This window comes from Erithacus rubecula (assembly GCF_903797595.1).
Source record: "Erithacus rubecula genome assembly, chromosome: 13".
Lineage (NCBI taxonomy): Eukaryota > Metazoa > Chordata > Aves > Passeriformes > Muscicapidae > Erithacus > Erithacus rubecula.
The window spans coordinates 17,251,497-17,264,941 of record NC_136665.1 but is presented as its reverse complement, the minus strand read 5'-3'; the positions used below and the strand labels follow the sequence as shown (position 1 = coordinate 17,264,941).

The 13,445-nt window shown below is 39.2% G+C and overlaps 1 protein-coding gene across 5 annotated transcripts in view; it reads left to right on the top strand.

Moving 5' to 3' along the window:
- The first annotated feature begins 175 nt into the window (after window positions 1–175).
- SHQ1 (SHQ1, H/ACA ribonucleoprotein assembly factor) overlaps window positions 176–13,445 on the top strand; it is a 37,549-nt gene continuing 24,279 nt past the window's right edge. Inside the window, exons 1-8 of one of the 5 annotated variants that reach the window (XM_079317354.1) lie at window positions 176–245; window positions 2,096–2,278; window positions 2,744–2,808; window positions 3,269–3,391; window positions 4,176–4,318; window positions 5,005–5,117; window positions 6,965–7,092; window positions 12,258–12,412. In XM_079317354.1, the coding sequence (XP_079173480.1) occupies window positions 2,136–2,278; window positions 2,744–2,808; window positions 3,269–3,391; window positions 4,176–4,318; window positions 5,005–5,117; window positions 6,965–7,092; window positions 12,258–12,412 (870 nt within the window). In that variant the 5' untranslated portion in view covers window positions 176–245; window positions 2,096–2,135. Of the gene's footprint in view, window positions 576–1,237; window positions 1,366–2,095; window positions 2,279–2,743; window positions 2,809–3,268; window positions 3,392–4,175; window positions 4,319–5,004; window positions 5,118–6,964; window positions 7,093–12,257; window positions 12,413–13,445 lie in introns of those variants that run through there. The other 4 variants (XM_079317352.1, XM_079317353.1, XM_079317355.1 and 1 more) reach the window with 4 other exon arrangements.

Below are 13,445 nucleotides of genomic sequence, written 5' to 3'. Positions count from 1 at the left end.
ACACGGAGAGGAGCGGAGTTATAAACAAACACGGAGAGGCGCGGCACAGTTATAAACACGGAGAGGAGGGGCACAGTTATAAACACGGAGAGGAGAGCACAGTTATAAACACGGAGAGGAGCGGCAAAGCCCGCAGGACGCGGGCGGGCGGTGGCGCTGAGGGGCGGGCACAGCCCCAGTGCGCATGCGCAGCTCCGCCCCGGTGCGGGCGGGCGCGGGAAGCGGCGGCGGCAGCGCGGGGCTCAGTGAGTGACGCGGGCGGGCACGGCCGGGGCTCTTCCCGGCGCTATTCCCGGGATTCTCCTGCTGTTCTCCCGCTCACAGCCGCCTTCCCCGAGGGCTCTGTCCCCTTGCAGGGCGCGCTGCTGGGTGGCTGAGGGAGGGGACGGCCGCAGGTCGGCGCGTGGCCCGGTGTGGCGGCACCGGCTGGAGGCTGTGTCCCGTTCTGGGCTGCTCAATACAGGAAAGATAAGGAAGGAACAAAGGTGGTGAGGGGGCTGGAGCAGCTCTGTGATGGGGAGAGACTGCGGGAGCTGGGGCTGGTGAGGCTGGAGAAGGGAAAGCTCATGAAAGGGGTGTCATTAATGTACATAAATATCGCCACGTGTGTGAGGACGGGGCCGGGCTCTGCTCAGCCCAGCCACGGGACCAGGAGCAGTGGCCGTGAAATGAGACACAGAAAGTTTCATATCCTCAGCCTGAGGAAGAAGGTTTCCCATGGCGAGTGGCAGAACGATTGGTGTTTTAACCCGAGCCTCTCATGCATCATCCCTGTCGGCCCTGCTCCCTCTGCCTCATGCACAGCACAGGCTGGAAATTGGGATTTTTTGGGATACCTGTGCTTTGGATGTGGCTCCTCAGCTGTGAGACACCAGGGATTTGTGTAGGAGCCACCCAAGAGAAGTTTGGGGTGATTAATTTGCGCCAGGAGTGCTCCCAGTGCAGCAGGGACAGCTGGGCCTGGTTTTGGGGCTGCTGTTTGTTTATAAAACTCTGACTGGGGAAAATAAAACCCCATAAAGAGTCCAAGTGAGGTGCTCGGGTTTTGGTACCTCTTAACCATGCTTGTTTTGTTGAGAGAATGAGAAAAGCCACAGAAAAGTGCATCAGGTGTTCTACAAGCCTGGTGCTTCCTATTTAGATACAGTTCCATAAAACACCTGGCAGCTTCTCAGCCAGGAATGGGTGGAATTGTTGCCCCTGAAATAGTGTGAAATGGGAAGTTTAAATATTTTTCATACATGCTAAGCAAAGCTGATGACCCATATGAGAAAAAGGGTGATCTGTTAATTGAGCCTTGTTAATGATTTCTGGCTGTTCACAAAATTGTCAGAATGGGGATGTGCTTAGTAAAGATAACTGAAAGTGAGTGGAAAGTAGTTTTTTCTTAAATAATAGTTCTAGTCTGATTTTTATTTGTTAAAACATTTTTGGTTAAAAAAGCTAATTTTTGAAGCCATGTGACTTTTTATAGGCATATCTTCCAAATTAAAAACAAAACCAAACCTCAAACAATCCATAACTGGGTTTTCAATAGTATTCTATAAATTACTTTTCATGTGCACAGGTCAGTGTATATGCATACATATGGTCCTGAGGAATATTATTTAAACTGTCCTTTAATTTGTTGCTCATATTCTGGTTAATATGTGTGTGATTTGTAAAACACAGCTCTATTTTTTTGGAAGCATTGCTTGTTTTCAGGATTTTTTTAATAGTGGTTTGTGGTCAGTTGACTAGAGAACAGCAAAGGGCTGAGGTCTGCTATTTGTGAAATTATAAATAACAGTTATGAGGAGTTTAAAAGTTTTAGGGCTGAGTTTTAGTGTGGTTTTCACATGGGATGTAACAGGTGCTTTCCTGTACTCCAGCCCTACATTCAGTTGTTGCATTAAGGTGCAGAGTGGTGCTGCCTTGTTTTTGTAACACTTTGATGTTGTTGCTGTTCTCATCAGTGTTTTCTTCTTGAGCACAAGGAGGATAATTATGTGGGAATCTGAAATGTTCTTACAGAATTTTGAAGAGATACCACTCACTCTCATCAATCAGAAGCCACAATAATCTCTTTTTTCTTTTTCCTTTCCTGTTTCTATAGGGTCACACAACCAGTGTTTGCTGTTCCTGCTGGATTCATCATGATAACTCCAGCTTTTGAACTGACCCAGGATCCAGATTTTCTTACAATAAAAATCAGAGTGCCCTATGCCAGAGCTTCAGAGTTTGACATTTATTTTGAAGGGGAAGACTTCAAATTTTATGCTAAGCCATACTTTCTCAGGCAAGTAGTGGAAAAAAAATTTAAAAATTTATTTTCATAGTAGCAAATGAACTTATTTTCAGAATGTTCTTCATCTGCAGTTCTTCTGTTGACTATAGACAGCTCAGTTCATGCAAAGATTTGGATTTTTTGATTTGGCCTTCTTGTTCCTAGGCATTAAATCATGTTGAAGGGAATTGAAAGAAATACTTTTCTGTATTTACTGTACAATGGCTTTTTAATTGTAAATGAATGGCCAGACAACTCTCTGGGTGTAAATTTTGCAGTGTGTGTCTTTTCCTGGGAGGAACACAGGAGGATTGAACTGCATGGATTCCATTGCTGTGAAGAGGAGTCATGTAGTTAAGTCCTTTGTGCTGCTTTTGGAATGTGCCTTACATTTTTAGAGGCTGAGACATTAACTTGCAGAATTAGTCAGGCTTTCAGTGAGGCATCTCTTTTTTTTTTTTTTTTTTTTGCTTGCAGATTGACACTTCCTGGAAGAATTGTAGAGGATGGCAGAGAAAAAGCATCTTATAATACAGATGAAGGTACTGGTTGATGTAATTGATATCTGTCTCATAAGAAATATTGCTATTTCTAGTAGTCTATACTTTAAAACCAAAAAATACCAATAAAGCAATACATTTGTTGCTTGCAGAATCTTTGTTACATAACCAAGACAGCATTCAGGTTGGTGAATGTAGCTTCTGTGGATTGTTTGGTGGAAGGATTAAAAATAAAGTAAAGCTTGCTTTGTTCTGTTGGTTTGTGTTTATACAATATAAGTCAGGAGACTCCAAGTAGTTAAATATTCTCTTTCATGTTTTATTATTAAAATCCTGCATTGTTATGAAATAAGGTTAAAAACATGCACAGGGATCAATGCAAAATAAAATGCTACCTGCATGTGTCCTATTTCCTCTGAGCCTTTCTCATTAGAGGAAGAATGCATATTTGTCTGTGTCAGATATTTTAATGCAATAATGATATTTTTACTTTCTTTTCCAGGTACTTTTACCATTCAGTTGCCCAAGGAGGTTCCTGGCCAATATTTTGAGGGGCTGGACATGCTGACATCTCTTTTAGCACCAAAGAAATCAAGATCAGCAAAACCCTTGGTAGAAGAATTGGGTATGAAAAAATAAGTCTTGTTTATACAAGGTGATACAAGTGTGTAATGAAACAGTTATAGATCTATAGAGTGATACATGTAGAAAAATACAGTATTTTATTTTTGACTAGTCCAAGGTATGAGAAGGGTGTGAATAAATCAAAAGTGTAGATAAGAGTAGAAATAGATACATTGCAGATGATAGATATTTCACCTTGATAGGTTTAGTTAGTTTAAATTTTTCCAAAATGTGCTTAAAATATGCTTTTAAAGTATGCTAATACTCTGTAGGTCTTTGTACCCCTCTAGTGGCTGTAGATCACACACACACAGTTGAGTTTTCTGCTTTCTACAAACTACAACTAGAATATTAGTTCAAGTGAGAAGCTAGTTAAAACCACAGGTTCTAGTGCATGTCTTGTTTAGCATCAGTATTTAACAGACAAAAATGTTTGGCTGTCTCTGATTTTTAAATACCTGCCTTAAATTATTGATAACATCCCTTAGATTCTGTCAGGGCTCTCCTAGCATCAAATGCTGGTCTTGTATTCAGTGGAACAGATATTTCAGTCTGAGGGAGTGCATTTAAAATGTAGTGTTCCTGCTTTTCATTTTTGGAAGTTGGGGAGTTTGAAGCAAGACCTGTGAGTTACAGATCTATATGACCCAATGTTGAGAGAAATTTCTTTCAAGATTCAGTAAAATGAGAAGGGCAAACACCAGTAGCACAATAAACCTTTCAAGGAAATAATATTAATTTTTCTATGCAATAATTTTCTTTTTCTGACCATGCCATAAATACAGCTGCATCTGCTGAGCTGTCTGAGGAGAATGAAGAAGAATTTGACTGGGAAATGGAACAGATTCCTTATGAGGAAAACTCTCCAGTACTGCAGCACCCCTATGGATTTGGGAATTTGCGCTCGGGGGTGTTCCAGAGGCTGCAGGTGGGTGCATTTTGTCTTTTCTGCCTTACAACTTCTGGGTAACTTGCTGTGGCTTCCTGGCTTACAAGACAACAGTTTTTCACAAGTGCAGCTCAGTTGTGTAACTCTTAACTTACTATTGTGTGATTTGTAGTACTCACAGATCTTGGAGCAGGATTGTTGTTTGTGGAGAAAGTATTCACATTCTGTTAGGGCATGTATGGTGCTTTATTGCCATGAAATTTGTGGAGAAATACATTTCCCATCAGCATTAATGGGATGAGAAATAACTACTTAATGATGTTTAAAAGGGCACTATTAACTGATGTACAGTCATTTCAGAGAGTGAGAGTATTCTCAAACATCACAAGAATGGTGTGTGATTCTTACCTTGTCTTTGTTGGGGTTGTGTGCTTTTGTTTAACATTGCAAATTTATCACAATGCAAAATAACCTCCATGCCTTATGAAAAAATGGTATTTTGATAATATAATGAATTCTAAGGAGCTTCAAATAATTGCATTTCCTTGGAATTTTGATGTTTTATTTGCACAGTGGAGCTTGAATTTGGAAGGCTTGAAAGGGAGGTTGAAACTTTTCTAGGGATTTCAATGCAATGCTGATAGGCTTCCTTCTTAAGTTCTTCCTGAATAAATCCCCTGTGCCATTCCAATGGCTTGGTCCTGTAATTTTGTTTCCCTTTGCAGGATGAGCTCAGTGATGTTATTGACATTAAGGATCCAGACCAGACTCCTGCAGAGGAACGCAGGAGGAAACGTTTGGCAGCTGAGGCTGCCAAGTTTGAGCCTGATCATTACCTGTGAGTGTTGACTTCACCTGGCCAAGTACCTCTGAATTCCCTTCTCACAAAGGATTGGTTTTAAGATCATTTTAGGAAAAAAGAGCAGGTTTACTTTTGGTCTGGCTTTGTCTTGTCAGGTACCCTAGAGGGTATTCTTAGTGTGACACTGGCACAAAGCCTTGCTCATCTGTTTTGGGGCTGCTCAGCTGTTTAATTACTGTTTGAGGGGGGCTGTTTTCAGCTGTTGCATAATTTTACTTCATTCTTCAGCATCTGAGCAGCCACTCCCTGCTGGCATTTTGGGTTGACAAAGTCAGAACTTTGTTTTCACCTTGTGAAAAAAGGATTAATAAGCCACACTTGTCTAAGAGGGGGGGAAATTGAGTTTTGAAGTTATAAACTTTTGTCTTGGCCCACTTTGTTTTTTGCCTTCATCACGTGAAATTTGCTTTACAGCAGAATGAGGAAAGCACTCAAGACTTGGTGTTTCTTTTGTGCTTCATTCCATGTAGTGAGGTGGAAATAGTTCTTTGTGCCTTTCAGGTTGTAGTGTTTCACATCAAGTTAGGTTCAGATAAGTAAAAGAAATGAAAGCCATGAGATTTTATTAATATAGATTGATTGCAGCAAGATGGGTTTGGTGGGAGAAGAGGGTAATCCCCAGTAGGGAAAATTAGTCCTGAAGTTTTATTGTTTTGTGGGGACAATAAGGATCAACTATTTTGAGTTGTTTTAGAAGGTAACTTTGGAATTTTTCCATGATTGAATGTTTTCAGAGGCAGCCTATCTTCCTGTAACATACAAGAAATAGAGGAGCTTTCTTGAATTGCATTTTACTAGAACTGAAGTAGTTCCTAACCTCTAATGTGATGCAAATTGCAGTAATTTCAAGTTTCAATTTTAGACTCTGTGTTCTGGTCTGGTAGAGCTACACGATTTACTTTAATGGCTGTGTCTTGGTTGTTTCAGAACAGATGATACCAGCCTTTCTTCAGCAAAAATTGTTTTCCTGAGGATAACAGAAGCTGTGGTAGAAACAGAGGCAAACAACTGTTCTGGTGGCCTTAAGGAAAATGCACCCTGGCTGATATCTGAGTTGCTTTGACATTGAAAGGAGGCAAAAAAAAAAAATCTGTCAGTGTGAGAGGGAACCAGATTGCATTCTGTGTTCAGGTTGTGTGGTGATTAAGAAGGTGTTGAGAAATTTCCTGTGGTTTTTTTCAAATTCTCAGTATTTGTACCGTTGTTTGGCTTGAAGAAAGAGCTCAGATGATAAGAGGAGGCTTAAAACTTGAATCCTTTAAGATAAATCCTCCCAAAATTATTTGAGATTTTTCCCACAGTGGCTGTGCTGAGATGAAGGTGATTTCTCTTCCAGAATTCATTTACAACTCTTCTTTTCCCACCTTGCTGCTTCATGTCCTTGCTTAAAATCCATCCCCATCCCTGCTTCACCTTTACCCTTCAGCTGCACAACTTCCTCCCCACAAATTCCCTGGGTCTTAAGTGGGAGAGCTGCCCAATAAAATCAAATTTGTCTGAGGAGCCTTTGGAGTCTTTTCCTTTAGCTGCATTCAGGACAAATCAGGTTGGTTCAGCTTCATGTGATGCTGCAAGCTCACTAATTCCCTGGGCTTCTGGGTGGCTCAGGAAGGGTGGAGGAAGTAAGGAAGGAATACTGAAAGGTAGGAGAATATTGGGGGTTTTTTTTAATAATTTTCTGCTTTAAAGTCAAAGAACATACTTCTAACATGGAAAATAACCTGGAGCCAAGTGAGATGTATTTTATGGATGTGTTAATATGTACCCACATATAATATGAATTGAAATAAATAGCATATGAAAGTTCTTTCTATTTTCCCTAGGGCTGATTTTTTTGAAGATGAAGCTATTAAGCATCTTTTAAAGTACAAACCTTGGTGGATTGATGCTCATAAAAAGATGACAGCCTTGCAGGGAGAAAGTCATCAGGAACATGACAGTTCTGCATTTGGTGAGAATATGCATATATAAATATATATATATATATATATATACACATTTGTTGCTTGAATGATGATTGCTGTAGTGCCATGTTATAGCTTATTGTTCTTAAAGGACATTTATTTCTCTATTATATCTATTATTTATTACTTTATGGGTCTCATAGACCTTTTCCAAAGAGAACTCTTTGTGTCCATTTGGAAACCTAGAGGGATGTTTCCAGGGTGAGTAGGTGACCTTGTGGAGCACTGCTGACAGATAACTGAGGCTGCCTCCCTGCACACAGTGATTGCAGGGAGCACTACAAGTTCCTGTTGTGCATTTTCTCCTATTGTTCTTTGTTCATTTCCTGTAGTATGAAAATCTGATATTCCTGAAGTAGATGATGATGATCCCTTCACCAGAGGTTCTCAGTGCACTGATAATACCTGTACTTCTACATTTTCTCTGGGAGAACAATGGAATTTGGGAAGATGTTGTGTATTTTACTGTGAATGTAATCTGATCTTCATTCCTGGTTGCTTTTCAGCCTCTGAAGCCAGAAATTGTTAATTATGTCCATCATAAACACTTGATTTAAAAAGCATTGGACAAAGGTACAATAGGCTTGAAAGTACAATAATGAAGGGTTCCTTTGTTTGTTTTTATCCATTCACTCCTTAGTCAATGAAACACTACTCCTGTTTGTTTGGCTTAAGGAATATAATTAAAAATGAAGAGCTGCTGGATTATTTTTTGATAAGGAATGTTTCTCCTCCAAATTGAGGCACTGAGGAAAAACATGTCTCTTTTTGGGTTTTTTGGGTAACAACAAGTTCCTCAAAAGCCTGGCAGGCCTGCTAATGGATATTACACAGGAAAAGGACTTTATACAGGATGATCTTTCCTCCAAGTAAGGATGATAAAAGAAAATCTCACCTGCATGGGGCTGAGTGGAAAGGTTCATGCATTTCTGTCAATCTTGGCACTGAAGTAACAAAAGAGACAACCTGGAGTTTGGATGATGTTAATGACAGCAAACCCACCCTTTTCCTTGGAAAGAACTCAGTTTTGGTAACATTTGTGCTGTTTTGAATAAGTGACTGAAATCAGTGGAGGTTCCTAAACCAGAGCTGTGGTGAAGGAAACCACCATGAGAGGGAGTGCAGGTTCTATTGAAGGTCTCCTGTGAGTGGGAATGCAGAAGGGCAGGAGGGGGCTGCAGGCTGATCCCCCTGGACTCTGATCACAGCAGGATGGAGCCCTGTGGATTTACACTGCTTTACCCAGCCAAAGGAATGTGCAGTCAGTCAGCAATTCCTCTCTGTCCTGTGAGGAAGGATTTGGTTTTGAAGTTAAATGTAAAAATGACTTCAGAGTGGGAAAGAATAAAAATTAGCAGGTTATTTAAAAGTTTATTTTCTTATTCAGAAGCACTGAATAAAGATAATTACTTTTTTGTCTTCTGTTTCCTGTCTTATATTGATGTCTTTTCAGTTATCTTCTTTGGTTTCTTGGAACTAAAAACTTGATTACTTTTGTCTTTATAATGTCTTTGGCTGCAAGGAGTAATTAGAAGTACAGATGGCCTTTTTTATTTTTTGCATGACATTGCAATTAACTGAAGATTTTTCTTTGGTTGATTACTGCTCTTATATTTATCCCTGGTTATTTTCTCTTTGTTTTTACATCATCAGGTTCTTCTAATGTCTCATTACCAATTTTTTTTTCCCTTTTTGGTTCATCACTTCTCATTAACATTTAAAGTTTTCATTTCTCTTCTGTCCTTACTTTGAATCTATTTTTATTTGACCTTTTAACTTTTTCTCCTGCTTTTGTGCATGATTTGTATTTTGCCTTTTTAAAATTTTTCCTTATCCCAAGTGTCTTTTCTTTGTCTTTTTTGTACATCTTACTGTGTATTCTCTTCCAGCCCTTTTTGTTCACTTAGTCACTCCTTCAAGTCAAGTAATACTCCATAAAGCTTTATTAATTACACAGCCTTTCCCATGAGGGGATAACATTTTTGGAAAGCTTGCTTTCTGCTGCTGCTGTTTAGTGTCTTGCTTCTACAGATTCCAGATGAAAGGGTTTGTATTTTCTAACAGCTTGGTTAAAAGTTCATTTTTACTCTACTTCCAATTGCACTACTGTAAAAAAAATTGCACTACTTCAAAGGCTCAGGCTGACATGTGTATTTAATCTAACATTTATATGCTCCAAGGATATCTTATTTTGTTCAGGGTAACCTCTCATGCTTACAGTGACTGTTCTCTTTCTTATTTCTTTATAGAAAGAGAAGCAATTTCCTCTCAAAGTTCCACCTTTCAATAAGACTTGGCTCAAATATATGCCATTACTGGTGGATTCATAAGTTTAAGATGGATTACTTTTCTTTTTCATCAAATTTCTGCAATTGTGCTGTCTACCTGCTTTGCTCAGTTTTTGGGGCTTTGCATCATGTGTTCCTTCCTGGCACTGCTCCTGCTGCAGAGCAGGTTTTATTATATGAGGAAATTGTGCTTTTTATGCATGCAAAACTCCTAATGATCAGGCTCCACTCTAAAATATCTCAGGCTTTAAAAGGCAAGGACAGTAGGAAGAAAGAATGATATATGGTGTTGATATGTTTGCAGGAACTGTGGATTTCTTAAAGAATAATAAAAATGGGTATAAAGGAAATTGTGAGATCCAGAAAAGGCTGTCCAAGTCCAGTGTCTGTAGAGGATGCCTGGAGGAAGAAGGTCAGAAGTGATGTGGTGTAAAATATGCTGGAAATGTTGATTTGAGAAGTGGAGGCTTGAGAGGGAGTAGATAAATGATGGAGAGAAAATTTGAATGGAAGAAATGCAAAGACAGGGATGGGATGAACAAACCAGACTCCAGTGACTATATTAGTGTGAAAATGGGTGTGTAGAGGGAACAGATCTGTGTTTTTAGGACTTTTGGCTCAATTCCTGAAAAACCTGTGCTCTTCTGATCATTTTGGGGAGTCTCATAGATGGCCAGAATCTGCAACTTTCCAAAAATGGTCCCATGTATGAGGGAAAGGGCTTTTGCTGAATCTGCAGTGCCACATTCTCAGGGGCAGGCTGTACAGGAAAACAGTGGGAAGTTCCATTAACCTCTCACACCTCAGCAAGTTGCAACAAATTTTAAGAAATTTAGCAGAAAATCAGCTGTATTGCTTCAGTTACTTGTTTAACTTGACATTGAGTGTTTTTAAGGCAGTATCCAGCAATGGGGAAGATGCTGACCCTGCACAAAGGCTTTGGGTGACTCCAGTCAGAGTTTTTCTACTTCTCTTCTTGTAATGGCTTAGGAAATGCTTGAAAATAATCTTGTTTGCTATTGATTAATATCACTAACTAACTTTATTCTGACTACTCTGCTTTCTGCTGACTGTTCTTCATCTGATTTTGCTGATTCTTTAACCTACAGAGATAGAAGCACACACTTAAAACCTTAAAATTGTAGCATAATATTTTAGTTTGGGGGGAAAAAAACCAGGAGGGGTCAGTTCTGCCAGTTCTTTCCCTTTGGGAGAGCTGTGGGATTCCAGACTTGGCTTGACAGGATCATGAACTGAGGCTCTGCTCTCACCAGCAGATTATCAGAGGTGCTTCCTGACCTGTACTTTCCTGACTGACCACTGAGTCAGCTCTCAGTGTGGGTCCAGCACATTTTATCTAAGTGCTCCTAACACTTTTAAAACTGGAAATGTCATAGTAGTCTGGAGATACAGATCTCCCAGTGATTTAAGTGGTGTTATCACAGTGTAAAATAGCAGTAGGGCTGTAACAAAACACCCTCTGGCTGTCAGACCTCATCCTCCCCTCAGAGATTAAACTCTGCTTCACTGACACTCTGCTGCTGGAGGACAATTTGAAGTATCTTCCTTTTTAACATGAGGAATGGCCAGCTTAAAACAAGTAGAAGAGGTGATTAAAATGTAAAGGTAATGTCAGCAGTCTCATCTGTCAGAAACTTTGGGATGAATGTCTAACTCCTTTAGATGTGGATATATTAACACACATTTATACTCTGGCATGGTTTTGCCACTGGCAGATACACAAAGCAATTTTAAATCAAAGTTACAAAAAATTTGCCAGTGTAGCTTACTTGATAAGTAGCAGCAAGTGCTGCTTTGCATTAGATTAATACTGATTGTGGTACAGATTGTTAGCTAAAATTTGGCAGTGTAAGTGTACAAAAGTGTACAGGCTTGGTGCAGCAGAAATGTAATTGCAATTTTAATTGTTCTGATAATTTCACACCATGTACTTGGAAGTTTTGAACAGTGAAAACAAAGTAGGTGGTGGTTTGGACATGTTAATAATGAGTTTCAAGCCTGGATAATTAATTGTTCAAAAACTTCAGGCAATGGATAGAATTTTTTTTTAACATTGAAATCTTTTCTCAGAGAAAGGTATTTTATTTTGAACACCTGGCACTTTGCAGCAACTTAATGAACATCTTGTAACATTTATCTTTGGAGTTGTCTAGTTTACATCTTACTTGCTGTTATTTTGATAGACCTGGAATTTCTGTGTTTATGGTCCAGTTGTAGATGTTATGATGGTTCAGAGTTTGAATTTTAAAGGAGGAAAACTTTACTGCTGGATTTCATGCATTTCACTAGGAGTTTGTTTGCTGTTTATAAGTAGAGTGTGGCTCATATTTACATTGAAGAATAAATTTATAAAGAAATTTACTGATAAAATAGAGATGCATCATCTCCAGTTGTGGTTCAAGGGGTGATACTGACCTGCTTTGCATGAACATGAAAAACAGAGTTGGAACTGCCACAGTCTTCCTAAATTGTCACTTGCCTCTGGATTTTTGTGCCATAAATATGGGCTGAAGAATCCTCATTTTACTCAGATCCTGATTGTTCATTTATCCCTGTATAAGATATCCAGGCATCCACAGAAATCCTTGGCACCTGGAGAGTTCAAAATCATCAGTGTGTACATGCAGTGCTGTGCTGGAGCTTGACATTGAAATGAAAATACCAGAGCTTAATAAAAGCTAAAAAGGAAAGTAAGAGTGATTTAGGCTTTTTCTTGAGTGATGGGTGACTTGTGATTAGTTACACACTCCTTTTTAAAGACACTGTTGAAGTAGTATTACCACCTGTTAAAGTGAATGTGCCAGCTTTAAATTCACAATCAATTATCCTTTTACTTTTTATAGTTGTCTTCTCTGAGGAAGAGAGAGAGCAGATGAGAAAGTTCACAAATAAATCTTATCTTCTGGATAAAAGGAGCCGTCACCACGTGTATCTTGGATTAATTGATATTCTTCTGGCATATTGCTATGAGATCTGTGTCAATGAAGGGGACAAGAATGTGAGTTTAAAAAAAGTGAAAAATGTGTTTTAGGAACCTGCTGCTGGACCCTGTACTGCCATTTAGGGAACTTAGCTTTAAAATTAACTAATTGCCAGGCATTAAACATAGATGAAGTTAAAATGAAAGACTTTATATCTCTAGATTTGGTGCACATGGGAATTAGTAGGATTTCTAAATATTTGTGTTCTTCTACAGCAGCACTGTAACAGGAGAGACACAGAGTAGCAGGAGATGGCAGACAGTTGTGTAGTTGTGATTTGTTTATCTTGGTTTATGCAAATTTAACAATATAATTGTACTTTTCTGTTCAGTGTGGATACCTTGCCCTCTTGGAATTGCTTCCCAGAAACAACTTTCATATCTCCTGTGCTGATATGAACCAAGGAGATGTTTTTTCAAATGCCTGTAACCAAAATACTGGCACATGTAATCAAAACCATTCTGACTTTATCAGATTGACACGTAGAATGACAAGCAAAATGTCCAGAGCTGCTGATTGACCAGAATAATCTGGGATTGTTGTTGTGTTGCATGTTAGAGCTGCACATCTGCCAGGACCACAGTTGTACAATTCTTTATTGGTTTTGCAGTAACTGTTTGATGTGTGTGGAAAACACACTGGGGTTTTCTCTCCTTTTCCCCCCTGCCCTTTTTTTTTAATTCCTATTTAATAGAAAAACCAAGACATTCAGGCCACACAAATCTTTACTAGAGCCAGGATTATAGATCAAGGCTTTCTGGCTTCTTGCCCCTATCATCCCACTGGACCACACTTCCACTCAAATACTATGAATCTGTCACATATTAAAAATAATGACATTTTACATGTACTGCTGGCTTTGGGACCCTCTCTGTATGCCAGAAGTTTTAAGCTATTTTCATGAACCAAGGCATTTGAGCCTGGCTTTTGTTGACTCAAGTCTCTTGCTTTGTGCAAAGGGACAGAATTCCAGTAAAATACCATTTCTTTTTGTATTGTTGTTTTATTTTAAAGATTTTGGGCATGGACTGGATTGTCCTGTTGTGGAAA